The sequence below is a fragment of the Xenopus tropicalis genome, chromosome 6 (genome assembly GCF_000004195.4).
Source record: "Xenopus tropicalis strain Nigerian chromosome 6, UCB_Xtro_10.0, whole genome shotgun sequence".
Classification (NCBI taxonomy): domain Eukaryota; kingdom Metazoa; phylum Chordata; class Amphibia; order Anura; family Pipidae; genus Xenopus; species Xenopus tropicalis.
Window position 1 is genome coordinate 28,325,926 of NC_030682.2, and position 19,930 is coordinate 28,345,855.

At 38.8% G+C, this 19,930-nt stretch overlaps 1 protein-coding gene across 1 annotated transcript in view; it reads right to left on the minus strand.

Annotated features, from left to right (window-relative positions):
• Positions 1-19,930, minus strand: part of mrc1 (mannose receptor C-type 1) — a 48,167-nt gene that overhangs the window by 23,025 nt on the left and 5,212 nt on the right. Inside the window, exons 3-14 of the mRNA XM_012965627.3 lie at positions 19,222-19,395; positions 11,944-12,105; positions 11,109-11,222; positions 9,278-9,424; positions 7,726-7,908; positions 7,458-7,615; positions 5,833-5,946; positions 4,099-4,214; positions 2,560-2,708; positions 1,630-1,829; positions 709-836; positions 440-527 (exon numbers count right to left, since the gene is read on the minus strand). Of these exons, the coding sequence (XP_012821081.2) occupies positions 440-527; positions 709-836; positions 1,630-1,829; positions 2,560-2,708; positions 4,099-4,214; positions 5,833-5,946; positions 7,458-7,615; positions 7,726-7,908; positions 9,278-9,424; positions 11,109-11,222; positions 11,944-12,105; positions 19,222-19,395 (1,733 nt within the window). The remainder of the gene's footprint in view (positions 1-439; positions 528-708; positions 837-1,629; positions 1,830-2,559; positions 2,709-4,098; positions 4,215-5,832; positions 5,947-7,457; positions 7,616-7,725; positions 7,909-9,277; positions 9,425-11,108; positions 11,223-11,943; positions 12,106-19,221; positions 19,396-19,930) is intronic.

A 19,930-nucleotide genomic window follows, 5' to 3' on the forward strand; every position in this document is an offset into this window, starting at 1 on the left:
GGAGAAGTTCCCACTGCTCCGTATTGAAAAAAACGTTGAAAATTCCGTTGCGGCGGGGCAGCATGCCGCCCCTACATTTCTGCCGCCCTACGCCTGGGCCTTTGTGGCCTCTCCACAAATCCGGGCCTGTGCAGACTGCCAGAATACTCAAACCAAAGAACAAAAAGCAACAGCATGGGAAGAAAGGGTGGTCCTGAGCTGCTATTATCAAGGACCCTTGATATAGGTCCCAAGAGGACCAAGATATTGATGTGACCTGGTGTGTTGGTCCTTCATATAGGTATATATACACTGTAAGATATGACCTGAACTCAGAAGGCCTACAAATGGAAAGGAGAAGTATTCAAAAAACATATTTCCATCCTCTAATGAAGCATTTTTCAAAGATGGACTGGGTTACAATAAGAAAGCCTTTAGCCTAAAAAGTAAAGATACTCACGGCTGAGCCATCTACCCATTCGAAGCCTTCTTCTGGATCTGATGTTTGGAGTCCTATCCAGAAAATCTGGTTATAATACCTGTAATTCCTTTGGAGAAATGAGACAACATTTTACATTGCAATTTTATATTTTTTTACATTGAGGTTTGTAACAGAAGGGGGAAAAATGACAATAGAAACAGGTAAAGGCAGGTTACTCTGCAACAAAGAAAGGTCAAGGCAAAGACTGATTAAGGAAGCAAATTCATATAAAAAACCAAGACACTTACACCAGCAATTGTGAAAGTATGGTTTCTTCTTCTTTGCTGTTGATGCTGACTAAGTCACCACCAATTGCTTTGCAAAAACTTCTGGATTCAAACCATGTCCTCTTTTCTTCTTCTCCTCTAGAAAAATGCTAGTGATACAAAAAGAATATGGCTTCTTAAAAGCTTAGATTGCATTATTTGTTTCTTCATCTAAACATTAAGTTAATAAATCAAAAGGAGAATACAAGTTGCAACTCAAATGGTACCAAGTGGCATTCCAATCCCAATGGAGTAAGAAAGTGAGACCCCATTTTTCATCAAGCTACTGGTCTTCTGGCCAACCCTTCATCTTGTCATATGGGCTCTACTCGTGTTCATTTTTTAAAAATCTCAATAGTTTTCGAGGCAAGAAAGAGCTCTGGACCCCCAGTCTAAGGCAATAAAACTGCAACCTGTGGAAGTCCAATTCGTGATGATCAGCTGGATTTATACTAGCCAATTTACAGTATCATTAGGTACAAGGTACTGTCTAATTAGACAAATCTGATAAACTGCTTATTTAAATAAATCTCTTAGGTCAATGGTGATGGCATGTTTCACAGCTTTCTTGATAATTGGTTTCCTGATACTAGATCCCATTCCTTATTAAAACAACTGTATTATTATTATTATTATTATGAAATTATAAAATGTCATTTATGTAATTTTTCTTCAACGGTCCCTATGATGGGCTCTAAAACTAATCCTGCTAATAAAAGTAAAAATTAAGGTAAATAAGGCTTCCATGGCAGAATAACAAATTATTTCTTGCTGATTATTTATAGAAACTAAAATGAACAAGCCCCAATTTGTATATAGAGTATATTTTACATGTGATATATTCTTCTCTGTGAAGCTCTGAATCCAACATTTCCAACATGTGGTTATTAAGGTAAGGCTTACTTTATAACATGAACCAATTTCAGGGGATGTCTTCCAATCAGTTGGGCACTTGGGCTCTGGCGTCGTTGTCGGAATTGGAGGAGGCGTTACTCCTTCTGCCCACTGTTTGCAGACAAATTTTGCTTTCTCTTCACAGGTTATAACATCCCATAATCCCCCTTTGTTTCCAGTTCTCATGACAACACAGCCTCGTCTTCTTCCTTCACATTTTCAAAGACAACATTTAATATCATAAACAAGTGGTAATGTATTTTAGTGCCACCCCTTCCAGTATCCTCAAGGTGGTACATCTTGTGAGTTTCTCTAACACAGGGGTGCCCAAAAGGTAGATTGCGGTCTACCAGTAGATCATGTTAAAGTTTCTGGTAGACCTCTAGGTGGAATGCAGTGGGATGACATCCCGCCAATGCTTTTTCCCCCCCAGCATACTGGAGCTTTTGAGTGCGGCTGCTCAAGCCATCAGTCTTTGTAGTTTCATCCCAGTATAGAAGATTGTCCCCACTGGGCCACAGTATATATTTGTTCCTAGTTAATATATGATTCTGTGCGCAGACTACAAAGTGGCCCATGCAGAAGGAAAGTAAAAACTACTACAATCCTTTCACATTAAACTTGAAGTTGGCACTTGAATAATGTTATGTGGGCATTAAATGTGAATTTGGCACTGCATTTATATATTGCTATGTGTATTTGTTAAACATCGATTGATACTTTTTCTTGCCAAATGATAGACGTCGCACTATTATAACTGTGGTAGACCTTATAATGGAGAACAAGTGGCAAGAGTAGATCCCGGGGTGACAAAGTCTGGGAACCCCTGCTCTAACAGAAGCCCCTGTGATGTCATTAAATATATACTTTATACAAATAAATTAACAGAATGTCAACTTTACCTATTCTGTATATTTATCAATACATGTTTTTTCTTACCAGGCATTTCAGAATTCCAGTGAGTAAATAAAACCCTTTCTCCATTAGTCCACTTATAGACGCCTCTCTCGTCTGAGTCTGTAAGTCCCGTCCAAAATTGCTTTTCAGGCCTCAGCCCTATTAGACTTGTGAGATAAGCTTGTTCAAACCTTCCAAAAGAATAAATATAAAGTATTGAATATAAAATACGATGTTCTTCTCTAATGCTAAAAAGCAAATATTCTCAGTACCTAAAAATTAGACTTTTTTAACGAATCGGGCCCAGCAGCACAATGTGATAAAAGGAAAGCTTTTAATGAGGATATTTATCATATAATGCAGGGGTCCCCAACCTTTCTTACTCGTGAGCCACAGTCAAATGTAAAAAGACTTGGGGAGCAACACAAGCACCATAAAAGTTCATGGAGGAGCCAAATAAGGGCTAGGATTGGCTATTAGGGGCCTCTATGCACACTATCAGCTTACAGGGGCTTTATTTGGTAGGAAATCTTGTTTTTATTCAATCAAAACTTGGCACCAGGTCAGGAATTCAAAAATAACTCCCTGGTTTGGGGGCACTGAGAGCAACATCCAAGGGGTTGGGGAGCAACATGTTACTCATGAGCCACTGGTTGGGGATCACTGATATAATGAAATGAACAAGGCATCACAATATCTTTGATTTAACAATGACTGAACAGTGGAAACATATAGAGGATGATTTACTGAAATTTTAATTTAGTTCATTTAAACTAACAGGAATGCAGTATTTCTTGATTGCCAGCATATTTTCCAAAAAAAAAGCTGACTTGGATGGGATATATTGTGTAATAAATGAGATTATGCCAGTTAATTATACTCTAAAATAGAAGGAATGTGCTTAAAAAGCAGTGTTTCTGGCTGATTTATTGAAAATTTCTCCCAAAATCCTACTAGTCCCGCCCATGTGTTCCACTTCCTGCTTCCTTTTCCAGGCTGTGCTGGCACCAAGCAGCAACTATGTGGACCTGATTGGGAACTGAAAGAATATGTCTCCTTTAAAGCACAACTCCTGCTGGTAGTTTTAGAAATTTGTAGTCAGCTAATATACTGCATACACTTCAGCTTCTTTTTAGGTAAGATTTCCTCAGTGAATAAAGCCTGTACTGAATCATTAAACTAATAAAATAAGTTGTTCATTGTTTTTCCTAGCAACTTTGTGTAGCACGTGTGCTATAAAGAAATATTAAAGCAATTTAGCCCGTGGGTTTCTGAACTTGATCTTCAGATAATTAAATACAAAAAAATATCTAACTTCCTCTTGGAAATCAAATTAGTTCCATTAATATAGTTCTATGTTTTCTGAAAATGTAAGAGAAGGTTTTATCCCAAGATACCCTGTAAAATATTGTGTGAGTCTATGCTTATAATGATATAGCTGTTATGGTACTCCGCTCATACCTCTGGTTCCATTAAGGATGGTACTTAATGAGTGTAATAATAGTGAGAGCTTTATTTCAGGCATACATTTAAGGAATAGAAGGTATTTTCCATATACAATAGTCATATAAACTACAATACCTGTCTTCAACGGTTACAAGGTAGGCTCCATGGCCAATGCAGGTTTGATTAGCTTCTGTAAATGATTCTGATGTATCACTTATAAGATAACAATAATAGCCATGTCTTTTCCAACCCTGCAAATATAGAAACATGGACAAATATTACACCAAACAACTCAGGTATAATAAAAGGCATGCATGGCATATTTGTTCATAATTGATATTTCCATCTGCCAGTACTGATAACTTCCAAAATCTGCCTGCTTAGACATGTGATACAGGAAACACTGGTCCTGATCTGTAATCAAAATGAAGAACCTGGTAATTGAAGGGGGCACCTTTTTTCCAGCATAAACCCTGCTAAAATGTATTTAAACCCTTATAGGCTTAGTAATGAGAGATTCTATATAATATAAATAGATATGCATACTTTAATGTTGATAAATGATTGTTCTACTAAACACTCTTTAAAGTAGCAAATTAGTCCATTACTTAGTTGATAGGAGAAGGAAAGGTAAAAACTAAGAAAGCTTTATCAGAAAGGTCTACGGCCATAAGCACTCACAGAAACGCAAGAGTCCTGTATCAAAAGAAACACAGGATTTCTTGTCCCCTTTTTTGGGAACATGGCCTTCGGTATCAGGCTTCCTCTCTTTTAGGGCTCCTTCAGGTTTGGGGCACGAGTCTGCTCAGTTCTCTCCTCTCTCCCCCTCCCTTCTCCTGTTCCCCCCTCCCATAAGAATGCATAAGAACTAACTTCCCCCACCCTTAGGAATGTGTGATCTGAGCTTTCAATGTCTATAACTGCAGGAGGAAGCTACCAAGACCAAGCTAAAATGGCAGCTGCTATCAGAGGGAGCTTCTAGGTGGCACTAATGTGGCAAATCTATTGGCAGTAAAATACCAAAATGACTTTCCTACTGCTTTAATTAATGGAATGCTTCCTTAATCCAGTGGCTTTTATATACTGTAGTAATAAACATTGGTTTAGAGCTTTGTTTGAAGTTTAATGTTGCTTTGTCCCACCAGCTATCAGCAGAATTTAAGAAAGAGAGCACTTTGTATGCAAAGCAGTATATGAACTGGCTCTTGGGTTGATCTTTGAATTCATGGAATAATGTAATTGTATTGCAATTCTTATATTGTCAAATATGAGATTATTAGAAGTCACCAAGGAGTTCAAGATCAAAGGCACAAGGTTTCAGGTCATGGAACTCCAAGGTGACATCTGATACCTTCCCTCATGTTTTATCGCAGGGATTATGTATGATATATTATGATACAATACAGTAGCAACTGAAAACATCTATATAGGGATGATAATTCCTTTGTGATACCTTAATAAAAATGTATTTGGAGAGCCTAGAAGAATGAAAAGCCCTGAGCTCTTAATCTGACTGGAAGGGATTGTTTACATGGGATCCTTGTGTTCTGTTACTCATATATTTGTATTTGCTTTAAGAACCTTGGGGCAGATTTATTACGAATCCCCTTTGAGTTTCACTGCCTATGGATTGAAGTTTTTCCTTTATAACACCCTTGATATATTCTTTATTAAAGGGAGGTCCCTATATCACTTTTTTGCATAACAATACCCTATCAGTATCTAATAGAAATAATAATATGCAAGTGAATGTGTGCGACCCGGGTATAAAACCACACTGTCCTTACTTAAGTTTCCTATCCACTGCCGCTCTCTGCATCTGCACTTTCTTTTTAATACTTTTGATGCAGTTAGAAAATGGTACAATACCTTTTTACATCCTTTATCAATGATATCCACTTGTCCAGGTTCAAAAGGCAACGGTTTTCTTTTACAGATATACTGAAATTTCATTTCACACATGTCATCTGACCAATGACCACTCTAGACAAACAGAGGAAGGCAAAACAGATAAAAAGGCTATATCACATTTATTCTCTTCAACTGCATTTTTAACCTCTGTATTATTAACAAGAAAATATGAGATAGATAAGTACTGTAGCATTTATTGTTGGCTGTGTTTGTTCCACAGGTTGGACACAGGACACAGTGTATGACATCATTGGCGTTGGGACATGGGCAACTGCAGTGCCCATGTCCCTATTATAGTCAGTCTACTACAAGACAGAAAAAGAGAGCAAAGATCTTATTGGTTGATAACGGCAGCTGCATTGGTGCACCTAAATACCTGTATTAGTAAGTCAATCCCTCATATGGTTTTGACAGAGCATACTCAATATGTAAGAACATGATGGCTTTTCACTCAGTCTGCAAGGTTACTTGGTTTGGTAGATTGGTTGATGGCAACCTGATTTGCTGTCATTAAGACAAATTAAGTCTTTTTATGGTATTTCCAGGGTGATGCACTGAGCATTTGCTTAGCTTGATTATCCCTAGAAACATCTTTTTACCATTGCCTGATACCCTGCGCTTTTCCTAAGTGCCTTTAAGATACTGTGCTCTAGTTTATAAGTGTGAGATTCAATGACACATGACCAAAAAGCCACTCAGCTCTTTTCTAATCTGGGAACCATAGATTGTATGTTTTATAAACCATTGAAGATATCTGATTGTTTGGAAGGCACTAGAATATTTATTCCCTATATTTTTTGCATCTACAAGTTTAGAGGAACAATAATGTCAAAAATTAAGCCTATTTAGCCCTTTTTGAACTTGATTGGCTGCCCCATGGTTACGCAGCTGCTTATTTTTTAAAACTGTTGTAGTATTCTTTTTTCCAGTGCAGAAAAACAGTGTATTATATTTAAATGCATTAACAAATACTTTTATTTTCCATTGGTACTGGTCCTTCAATATTGGAATATTGTTTCAAATTGTTACTTTCTTATGACTGCTAGTCTTTATTTGGGAGTCACTGGAACAGTGCTACAGCACATGTAACTGACTGTTTTTGCTTAGGAACTTAATATAGTTATGAAGGGAGGAACATATGTTTTACAGTATAGGGGCATTGTAAAGTCACTTTGACTATCTACTTAAACAAGATGAAGTTTGATCATTCAAATATTAGGCATCTACAATCTCAAAGCATTCCCTGCATTCCTTTGTTTTAAGAGACTGATTTATAATGAAACAATTTGTCTAACACAGGAGAGAACCACAATTAACATTAATGCCTGTCCACATAGACTGCAAACGTTACAAGTATAAAGAAATAATAATGTTGATTTCGAGAGGTGGATGAACAAATATTGGTTCAATAAGAATTAATAAAGAATTTTGGGCCACAACACAAACACTGAAGTGGCACTAGCCAACAAGGGGCACAGAGGAGTATAAGACCCTATACTTACCAGGGCCTTTGAATGCCTCTGTGTCCCATTGTGGCTAGTGCCAAAGTCCTGTAAAATGGCACTACCAAAAATGTTTCACACCTTGGGGTCAAATGCAACGCAGTCTTCCTGCTTATTGTCACGGTGAGATGGTTCTCCCCTTAGCCACACGGTATATGACACCGGAGTTCCGTCGCTCCATTCAAAGTACATGTGACTTTTTTGATCATTCAGTCCAATCCAAACCTTTGTTGTTTGCTCTATTATTAAAAGAAATGACTCATTTAATGATAAAACTATAAAACTATAAAACCCCACATTGAGTAAAAAATGTATAGAGATGACAGCTATGTTGATATTTGTTACTTACCAAATTCAAACTGAGAGGAGATGAAACTTAATTCTTCAACATTGTGGAAACTCGCCAGATCTCCTTCCTCTTTTCTGCATGAAGACAACGCTTCCTTCCAGATTTTGTTCTCTTTCTTCACGGTGTAACAATTACCAGCATAAGGCAGCCATGATGGTGGGCAGCTGATTGGACTGTCACTTTCTGTAACAAGATGTAAGGAATTAGCATGGATAAGTACAATTCTGGGTCGTTGATGTACAAATAAGATGAGTATTGGTTTGTATGAATAGGAAGTTCAACTTTGAACAGATTTCTTTTATGTTATAGACAGAGCTACTCTCAGAAACTTGTTATAGACCAACCTATTTTTAAATGACTCCTTGTTTATTATTAGTCATGTTTTCTTAGTTTCCTGCCTTCCCTCTCTATCAATGCAGTTGGAAATGCTTTCTGGCTGTTTTGTCACCAGCCAAAGGAATTCTCCAAGCTACATTTTTATTCTCAGTTAAAGAGAAGCAGAACAAAAAAAAATGTAATAGTTTAAAAAGAGAAATACAAAATGAAGATCAATAGTGAACTATATTAGAATAGTATGTTCTGCGCCCCAACTTAAAGCACATTTTTAGTGCATTTATTATCTTCTGTATTTGCACTGACAGTAAGTATGTATAGGTTTCTTTCTGGCCACTGAAGATCCCTAAAATAAAGGCTTGGGATTGGGCCTTTGAACATAAAGAAAGAAACAGATGGTCTCTAGAAGCAGGTCAAATCTGCATGTCTGTAACATCTTTCTAGAAATGTGAGAAAGACCTCAAGAGAAGGGAGGAATTCAGATGTCACCTTTCTGAAGAGTTACAAAGTGCCATTGTGATTGGATTAGTGGAAGAGTACATATGCTGAGGACTTCCCATACCAGTCAGTTGAACTGAAGAAGCTGCTCGGATGAGTAGTGAAACGTCTTCAATGATTACTAAACAAGTCCAGTTGCTTTAAATTTATTTATACTAGATACCTCAAGAGAAGTATTCTTTGAACACTGTATTAGACAAATCCAAAGGAAGACTGAGAAAACTATACAGGGTACTGCTATCTAAAATGATTTTACCATTTTAGCAACATTTTTAAATACACCAAATTTAAATTTTTTGACATGGGGTTTAACATTTGCTACAGGTGCATTGGGGATACATTGTAGCAACTGTGTACTAATGTACGTATGCTGTATTAGGTAGATAGGGGTGTCCATATATAAAAGCACAGAATTTGATGCTGAGATGGGAGTGGAAGAACTTGACTGGTCTACACAGATACCTGACCTTACGCCAACTGAACACCAAGAAATGTTGACATAAGCTAGACCTGATCACCCAACATCAGTGCAGAACATATTATATATGAATGTAAGAAAATCCCAAAAGCAATGTTCCAACATAGGAAAGCTTTCCCAGAAGGTTCTTTAAGCAGCAAAGAGAGGGAGAGTGGCTTATCTCCATACATTTGGCAAATATTGTGTTTCCTATCTATATAGGTCCAGGTCTGCCAGGTGTTCAACAAGATTGTACATTCATACCAGAGGGCATTACAAATGTGCTGGATGTAATGCTGCCTTTCTTGCATATGTATCCCAGTTTCTGATTGCATTCTTTGTTCTCCCACTTTCCATTCTTTCCTGTATTTAGTGTCACACAATTTATCCCAGGTTCAGATGAAGGATTTCCTAGAAGAATTGAGAGAATATCAGTACAATGCATTAAGAACTTATCATTAACACAAAAGACAATATATTCTCGAGAAGAACATTTTTTTTCTCCAGTTAAACCTGAAGCATAAATATTTCATATACCTCCTACTCCAACAGGGACTCGGCAGAACCAGCAAGTGACTGGAAGTTAGACAATTAAAGTGGTTTTAATTATTTTTAAAAGTGCAAGAAACAATAAAACCTTAGATATTTCTAAGCAATAGCCCTATTCCTTAAGATCATAACAAGAGAGTATACTGCCCCTTGCCAGGGTCTCCCATTTTAAAACTGCCCAGAACGCTGCTAAGGATCATGCATCACAAGCAACTTGTGGCTGTGTGCCCGTAGCTGGTTATTAATGGAATCAATTTTTTCCTATGGTGAGGGTTTGTGCTACCATGCATAGTTTTTGGTGCCACCTAGAAAGCAATAAAAGTTATTGTATTACTCATACAATGCTTACAAATATATAAACATGGCTGTAACTTTATTTCTGCTAAATTTCCAGGGGTAGCCAGAGCATCATTTAAGTACTCGCCTTACGCCTTACGCCTTACTTGCCTTCAGGCAATCCACTCCTTACCGATAGATTGGGTTCCCCTGGGTGAGCCAACCCCACAGTTGAGGATACATTTAGATAATACATTTAAAGAATACAAAACAGGTTTTTGTACTGAAAAATATCAACTCAATTCATCATTTTTTTACCTTCACTGCATCATTTCACCATCATTTCAGGTGGCAAAAATAATCATAAATTTAAGAGGTGCAAGACTTTGCCCAGATAGTTAATTGTGCAACCTTAGTTGTGAAGCAAATGGTGGTGCGCAATGGTGAGTGATTCCACTGGTGTTAAAATAAATTCTGTAGGTATTATGCACAGAGGGAGCCCTGCACTTACTGACTGCCCATGGAAGGTGTGCCTTGCATCTCATGGATAATAGAATGTGCAACTGGCAAACTGGCGCACAGCACTTGTTATAATGAGGGCAATTAGGCATGGGCGCCTAATTGCCTTACTGCACAGTAGGGACAAACAACTAAATATAACATTAACAAACACCACACAAACAGGGTTGCAGCTTATCCATGAAATGTATGCTTATACCCCGCAGTCCAGTGAATACAATACAGTTCTTTCCTCTGACCCACAAAGCCCTGCTATACAGCAGGAAGCGACAGGGTCAAGTTACAGACAGATTCACTATCACCACCCATTTGCCAAAAGGTGCTAAGTAACCTCACTGGCTTCTCTAGGAAACAAAAAGTGGAAATAATAAAATAAACAGTGCTATGAGGGGTGTGGACCTTCGGCAGTAGGTTAGGAAAATCTGAATTACTCTCTACATCCGGTCCCTTTGGTGCTATTGACAGCTGTGGGTTGGACATAAGAAATGAAGCTGAAAGATGAAACTATCAGCAGTGAGAGTTTTTTTACTTCAGTTCTATGAGTACAAAAGGAATCATGAAGGCATTGTAGAAGCCCGTAGAAGTCATTTATAATAGTGGAGGGCTCTGTTACTTTTTAACTCCATACCATTACTGGTAACCCTGTTAGATATGTAGCATGTCTGGCATGGATGTACAGGCTAATATAAGCTAGGAATAAAATGTAACATGTGTACAGATTTTACAGATTGCAGAAAGAAAAAATATGTACCTGGAACCCAATTTAGATAACGAAATGGACTTCCACCACTCCACTGCCAGCCTGCATTGAAATTCAAACTATTAAGTCCAGTCCAGAGAGATGTAGTCATTGTATTGGTTAAGCCTGTGGAAAGAAAATGGAAAATACAGTCCATGGCAGCTTATCAATCATGTCACAAGAGGCCAGTGGGAGCTCTGGCTGAAACACTCTAATGGCCCCCTCTCTTATAGCAGTAAGTGTCACCTATAGTGCACCAGTAACAATGCACATGCTGATATGTAGCTTAGAATACATTTCATTAAGCAGCCCTGTCCATGACACTAGTCATTTATAGCCACCATTCAGCAAATAACTTTGAGTGCTGATTGGTCTAGCGTACTTAACGGCTCATTTGTTATGGCCTGAGCATGGGCAAAGGGCAATATTGGGTGCTATTTTCACTATCACTTGAACATTGTTAAAGTTTGTTTGGTAAGGTTGTCTGATTTGGCCTCCCATGCATGATCATGGTTCATGAAAACCCATTAGGCGAGGACTCGATCAATGATCTCATGTGGTCCTTGCGTAACAGGATTTTTCCAACCAGTCAGGTGAATATCTGGTTTAGATATGGCCAGATATCGTTCATCGGGCATTTATAAGAGCCCCATACAGAGGCCCCAAAAGTTGCCAGCTTGGTCTTGAGGAGACAACATGGCAGTTTTTATCAACTTTATATGAAAAAAACCTATACCCAAACACACTCCTTACAATCTGCAAATAGTGCCAATGCCTGGGTTCAGTCTGCTCTGATCCAAACTGGGTGTATCCTAGTGAGAAAGCATGGGCCTGCACACACCAATACCTGTGAGAAACGTTTGCTCGTGGATCTCAGTGATGCTTAATAATTCAGATTCCTGTTGTAAACAGCTCTTCCGTGCCTGAAACCAAGTGAGCGCTGCCTGGTTGTTTATCTGGTAATGGACTCCTGTAACTGAATCTGTAGTCCACCACGTATCACTAATAGCTGAAATAACAAAATTAGGAGCAGAAAAATAAAATAGGCTGTTATTTCTCCATGTCATAGAGGTGAATCAGTTACAGCACATATTGGTTTAGGGCTCTGGCACACGGGGAGATTAGTCGCCCGCGACAAATCTCCCTTGTCACGGGCGACTAATCTCCCCGAGTTGCCATGACCCGCCATCCCACCGGCGAACATGTAAGTCGCCGGCGGGATGGCACACGCGGCGGCGCGATCTCCCAAAATCGCCTTAGGGTGAAGACACACAGAGCTACTAGTATCAGCTACTTGTCACAGCTACTAAAATAGACAATGCTGATCATTTACTGATAACTGTCTCTACATGTATTTTAGCAGAAGCAATTCTCAGTATTGTCTGTGGTAGGGGATTTTCTGGCAATTAGTAGTCATGACAAGTAGCTGCTACTTAGTAGCTCCATGTCTTCACCCTTAGAACAACTGTCAATACAAAAAAAAGTGTAGTTAGCAGGTCCTTTCTATGTGGCCTTTCAATGTCTTCCTTCTCATTCCACCTTTGCCACCATTTATCTGCTATCATTGCCCCTGCCCATATATTTCCCCTGGTACAAGCCTACAGGAATCCAAATGGTGAAACACCCGCATCATTACACGCTCATTTGGAACAACAAATTTCATTAATGTTGAAAGTTGGCTCAAAACATATTGATCATCTTTTCTGCATATATATATATATATATAGTTTTTTAAAATAAACTGACAACAGTCATAATTGTGTAACACAAAATCACTCTGAATCAACTTTGATGACCCAGTATACTCAAACTCAAATGCTGATATCTAGAATATTTTCTAGAAGATACTCTCAGCCAAGTGTCTAATCACCAGTGTGATCTCCATGTAAAGCCAAGGCTGCGAGAGGGAGCAATGAGAGGAACACAGCATCTAGTGTAGTAGTATTATTTACTGTGTATCACACCTATGTGTACAAAGTGCATAAAACTGTAGTTTGTGCAAAAAAGTGACCAAACACAATCTACCAGGGGGTATTAAGTAACCCACAGGTAACTTTGCCTCTAGTTACCTCTAAGTACTTACAGACCCAAATGGCAACAAGACATAACATATAGTCACATGTCCAGGACGGCACCAATTAATCCACCAATATCCCAAGTAATCAAAGGAAATAATACTCATGTAAAACTGGGTACTTAATTATGCAGTGAATCATTTTAAAACGGGGTAGATGTTTTTATTATAATTACAAGATGAGAAGAACCCATACACATTTCAAAAAGATGAATCAAGGACTTGGTGGCGTTTCCAACATGATATACTTGGTTTTTTCAAACCCGTCAACCGCTCATTTATTAATATTGGCACACATATTGGTAATCACAATGTGCCTTCCCCTGTCCTTTAATTGTAGTGCAATGCAGTTGGTGTATGACACTTTCATGTCTCTGCATTTCATTAAAATCCCCTGCTACTTGTCATCGGTACCAATCATTATTGGGCACTCCGGTTATAATATAGGAAAACTTACACCCCTAGTGAATAGACCTATGGTGACGTATGTAACTGGTATATCTAATATTTGAAAAGTGAACCTATTTCAATTACAATGTATGCAAACTCAACACAACCTGTTTTATATTGTACTGAACATGTGGAAGGAATAATAAAGTAGTTCTGTTTTTTTTAGAATGCACAGTGTTTGGGATTTTATTAGTGCCAACTCTAATTAATTACTGGGTGTAGTGGTTAGTAACAGAGATGTTGGTTAGTGTAGCAGAAATTTATAGGGTTGCCATCTTTTTTGTGTAACACCGGCCTTTGAGTGAGGAGTAGAAGGTGATGTCAAATGGGGGTGGGAATAGGTAGAATGGGTGGGAAAAGGACCAGACTGGGTGGGGGAAAATAGGTGGGACATAGGTGGGACTGTCTTTATAAGGGGGAATGCAGCAGCAGCAGCAGAGAGGGTCGGGAAGGAAGGGATTTATAGGGTATTACAAATTTGTAGATCTGGAGAATTTGTAGATCTACCAGCTAGGCTGGTCAAACACGGGCCAGATGGCAACCCTACAAAGTAGTAATGGTCAGTTCTAGGCTTGCACAATGCTTTGATCTGAACACCTGTGAGATAAACTGGATCACTGATATAAGGATGTCCTGATCCCCAACAGCAGTGCTCAACCAGTGTTGAAAACCCCATGGAGAATGTTCCAACATCTAGCATCCCTAGAAAAGTAGAGGTTAAAGGCTATTTAAGCATATTAACACCCTTGGTTTGGAATGACATGTTGGACAAGCAGGTTTCCACATAATACCATTCCACACGGTGTGTAAATATATACATATACATATATAGAGAGAGTATACAAATGATAACTTTTTTACGGCTTATGTGGGAGTTGAAACCCATGAAGGGATAGACATACCAGTTATCTGGTCCTTGTCAGAAAAAAAGGAAATTCTGGATGGCTTTCAGATATGTGAAATGAGTTTTTTTGTGATGACTATTGTTTAGCGTGAACCTTTTCCTCTCATGTAATCTCTTCGGTTTTGTGTGCTATCAGTATTCAGGAATACAGGAAAAGGAAGCGACTCGTTTTGTTGAAAGGCTCTCTGGCTTGCTAGCTTCACTTCGATGTGCGGTTTATAGGGGAAGACTGTTAGACCTCAGGTCACTTCCTTGCCTTCCTCAATGATAAAACCAGCTTTCAGAAAATTCTGTCCCTTTTTGTCAGCTAAAATACATTTCATATAAAACAATGGAGCTAAAGTTATAATAATCTAATCAACATGAAGCTTTATTTTCTGTCATTTAGGACAAAGCTTAGGTTGCAGAAAACGCTAAAAATATATATGTGTGTAGGAAGGAAAAGGACGATTTGATTTCATTACTAAAATAGATCACATTTCTAACATTTTTAAGGTTTTATGAAAAAAAAGACACCCCCTCTTCTTTTTAACCTTAGTTTTTGGCAGGAAAACAACAGGTTTGTTGCCGGTAGGTGCTCTAGTGTCAGGGGCACTGCACGACTTGGAAACACAGGACATTTCACCCAAATATTATGTTGCAGCTTTTGAAATGTAACGTTTTATTACAGGTATAGGACCCGTTATCCAGAATGCTCGGGACCAAGGGTATTCCGGGTAAGGGGTCTTTCCGTAATTTGGATCTCCATACCTTACGTCTACTAAAAAATTAATAAAATATTGAATAAACCTAATAGGATTGTTTTGCATCCCATAAGGATTAATTATATCTTAGCTGGGATCAATTACAAGGGACTGTTTTATTATTACAGAGAAAAGGGAATCATTTAACCATTAAATAAACCCAATAGGGCTGTTCTGCCCCCAATAAGGGGTAATTATATCTTAGTTGGGATCAATTACAGGTACTGTTTTATTATTACAGAGAAAAGGGAATCATTTAACCATTAAATAAACCCAATAGGGCTGTTCTGCCCCCAATAAGGGGTAATTATATCTTAGTTGGGATCAATTACAAGGGACTGTTTTATTATTACAGAGAAAAGGGAATCATTTAACCATTAAATAAACCCAATAGGGCTGTTCTGCCCCCAATAAGGGGTAATTATATCTTAGTTGGGATCAAGTTACAGAGAAAAGGGAATCATTTAACCATTAAATAAACCCAAAAGGGCTGTTCTGCGCCCAATAAGGGGTAATTATATCTTAGTTGGGATCAAGTACAGGTACTGTTTTATTATTACAGAGAAAAGGGAATCATTTAACCATTAAATAAACCCAAAAGGGCTGTTCTGCGCCCAATAAGGGGTAATTATATCTTAGTTGGGATCAAGTACAGGTACTGTTTTATTATTACAGAGAAAAGGGAATCATTTAACCATTAAATAAACCCAATAGGGCTGTTCTGCCCCCAATAAGGGGTAATTATATCTTAGTTGGGATCAAGTACAGGGACTGTTTTATTATTACAGAGAAAAGGGAATCATTTAACCATTAAATAAACCCAATAGGGCTGTTCTGCCCCCAATAAGGGGTAATTATATCTTAGTTGGGATCAATTACAAGGGACTGTTTTATTATTACAGAGAAAAAGGAAATCAGTTTTAAAATTCTGAATTATTTGATTATAATGGAGTCTATGGGAGACGGGCTTTCCGTAATTCAGAGCTTTCTGGATAACGGGTGTCCGGATAAGGAATCCCATACCTGTATAAGGATCTCCGTAAAGCAATTCCCCTTAGTTATAAATTAGTAGAGGGTGAGCAGGGCAGTCCAGTTTTGAAAGCACATCTTTCTAGTGTCTTGTGTCTTTTGGGAAAGCTAATACCTTCCTTCCTAGTTAATCACATTTCTTGGATTGGAACATATAATTTCAATGTGTTGTATTGGTCATTTCTATAAGTAACATAACCAATGTACTATTTGTAGTGCAATGGCACATAGAGTGTCCATACCAACTATGGATGCACTGAATCCACTATTTTGTTATTCAGTTAAACAAATGCTTCGTGAAAGATTCAGTCAAATACCAAATCCAACTTGAAATATTCAAATTTGTATAAGGAGTGGCCAAAGAGAACCGAGTGTGCAGTGTGCAGCGATATATTTTCAGCTTCCGTGTTTATGTGACAAAAAGTCATGTGATTTTTTATTTGGATTTGGTTTGTCCAGAGATATGGATTCGCCCGAATCCAAATCCTGCTAAAAAAAAAAGGCAGAATCTTGGCCAAATCCCTAATCGAATCCTGGATTTGGTGCATCCCTAATACCAACATGCCAAGGTCAGGGGCTGTGGATGATCTTTTTCAAGTCTCCAACCCAGGGCCGTAACTAGGGGTAGGCAGAAGAGGCAGCTGCCTAGGGCGCAATGATTAGGGGGCGCCAGGCAGAAGCCTCTGCTGCCTACCACTAGTTCCCCTACTTTGCCATTGCCCCCGCCACTAATGACAAGCGGCGGGGGAAATGACCCACGGCATCGCACCCCCCCCTGAACTGCGCATGCGCGCCAATGGAGGGGGCGGGGCGGGCGAGGTGGCCGACCGGGTTGCCTAGGGTGCCCGGACAGCTTGGCCCGCCCCTGCTCCAACCTCTGGTTAGGACCCACTTAGCTGATCACAAAGTTACAGATACAGGAAAACACTGGTGTAGCAGTCATACTGCCATAGTTCCATAAATATCTAGGGCAGCAAAAAAATAATTTTAACCCTAAACCCTACCCTAATCGACCTTTAACCTGAGCTTCAGACTGAGCCCTCCCTGGCACTTTTAGCTCCACAGTCCGGGAACCACTGCCTTACATTTTCTCTGCCATCGGAAAATCGTCAGTCCTGCCCAATGTAAATACCCTCCATGTCAGTGATCACAGGCACACATGAGGCACCACTGGGATCTGGGCTTTTTTGCAAGTATTTGGCTACATAATTGTAATAGTCAGAAATCAAGATTCAAATATTGCTTTCCTTTGCAAATACATTTAATTTTAAATTGTACATTGGAAAGCTGCTTAGCTTTCTTGCATTAGGCAAAATTGCATTTTTGGGGTTATATCCCCTTTACTTGTATAGCACAAAACATATTGTGCTTTTACTTTTTACACTTAAAACTTCCACGTCCTAGCGCTCTCTGAATGCAATTCTGCTGAGAGCACAGAATAACCAGTAGCACAACAAAGAAGATTATTCTGGCCAATCAGACAGCCAGGCTGTACTAAAGATACTAACTAAGTTAACTTAAAGGAGAACTGCCACTTTAAAGAGGTAACCATTTACATGTTTGCTATGGGTTACCAGGCACTGTGCAAACTTTGTGATTTTTATTATGTTTATTATGTTTTTAGATTTCTGAATAAAATGATAAGACATCCACCACATATATATGTATATGTATACAAGGAAGAGTGGAGCACACCCTATAAAAGTTCAAATGCCCTGGGTGCTGGCTAAAATGAAGCAATATATGAACAGAGAGCCGCACACACAAGGACTTAATGATAAAATGAAAAAATTTTATTCAAAAAAATCCAACGTTTCGAGTACTAACTGTACTCTTCCTCAGTCCACACTGTTATACTATTTTACATCCAAAAACAAATGTTATTGATCATATTCTGTAGACAACTGTTGCCTAAAGTGCCAATACTTTTCTCCCTTATTAACATGAGGGGTCCTGCATTATACCTACAGTTCTATATTGTGTGTAATGTTCTACTTGTAAGGCAGCTAGTAAACTCTCACGATAATATTGATGCAGAAGACTTTTACTTTGGACAGCACTCGCACATACAGATGAGGTGTACTAAAGGTTATTATTACAGTCCTCCTTACACTACACAGCAGAGCTGTTAATGGGACCAACCCAGGGAAGTATTACAGACCCGCTACTCACTCACCTAATCACTGAGGCCCTTACCTGGTGCACAGTCACCACTAGGGTTCTACTACAACCACACAAACCTAATTGGGGAAGCACTATCCTTACTAGCTGCTCCTCGCCCCAGAGATGGGCTGTTAGATGGACACCTGCCCCTAGCTATCCCAATAGAATTCTTTGAATATATACCTTATCATGCAAAGGCTTATGGAGCACAATCTTTCTGATTGTTGGACAACAAGTGTTTTCCATTCCAGTATCAACTCAGGAATTGTTTTCTTTCATGCATATTCAGCAATGACTTGACCAAAGTTATTGTAGCTCCACTATAAACCATGCCAAGTCTCTACAGACAAACAGGTGTTTTTATTTGACCTGAGCTCGCCCTATGCTATTATGCACCAAAAAATAACAATTCTAACACACTATTTTAACACACTTTTCATGAAACCAAATGTGCCAAACACTAAACTGTACAAATATAACAAAATGATGTTTTAACACATTACATATGTATCGGCTATGTATACCCCCTCCCCCCCCCCCCCCCCCCACACACACACACACACACACATTCCCCTACCCCTTTTCTTTTTTTTACTTTTCTCTCCCCAATTCATTCAAGATTAAAAATAAAGAATTTATATAAAAAATTCAATAACGAAAATCTGGAAACAACGTTATCACTTGTCTTGTCCTTTGGCAAAGTTTATATGGCAGATACTGCAATACAAATTACACACTAGATAGAATGTGTATGGAACTTACATGTAGATGGGCAGAACCCGTATAACTTGTCTTTGTTGTAATCTGAAGTTGTCGAACACCACCGCCTCCCGTCGGATCTTCCTTCCAATGTGCAGTCTGCATGCCATTTAGTTTGAAATTTAAAGGGGAATACACATGGCTGACCATTTGCATTCCCAAGTAACGTGTATACATCTGTAAAAAATGTTATTAAAGCTGAGCAGATTGTATAAAATTCAACTCTGAATAACCTATTGAATTTAAGAGCTGGCTAAAGACACAGTATATGACATTGTGTGTGAATAGTATAATGATATATTATACCATTGTGGATGTTTAAAGGGTTACTGAAGCCCTATATTATTGGTCTTTCTTATTAACCTTAGAGCAGGGATCCCCAACTTTATTTACTCATGAGCCACACTCAGGGGTAAAAAGTATTGTTAAGCCATACAGGCAAATTCTTTGGGGTTGCCAAATAAGGGCTGTGATTGGCTATTCAGTAGCCGCATGTGGATTTCTGGCCTGCAGGAATCTCTGCTTGGAGTAAAACTTTGACTCTGTGCTCCCAAAACTTGTCTCTAAGCCTACTTTGAGGCCACAGGGAGCAACATTAATGGGGGTGTAGAGCAACATGTTGCCCCTGAGCCACTGGTTGGGGATCACTGCCTTAGAGAATAGGACTGTCACTTCCCATGGACAGGAGCACCACACTACCCTGCGATAAGGA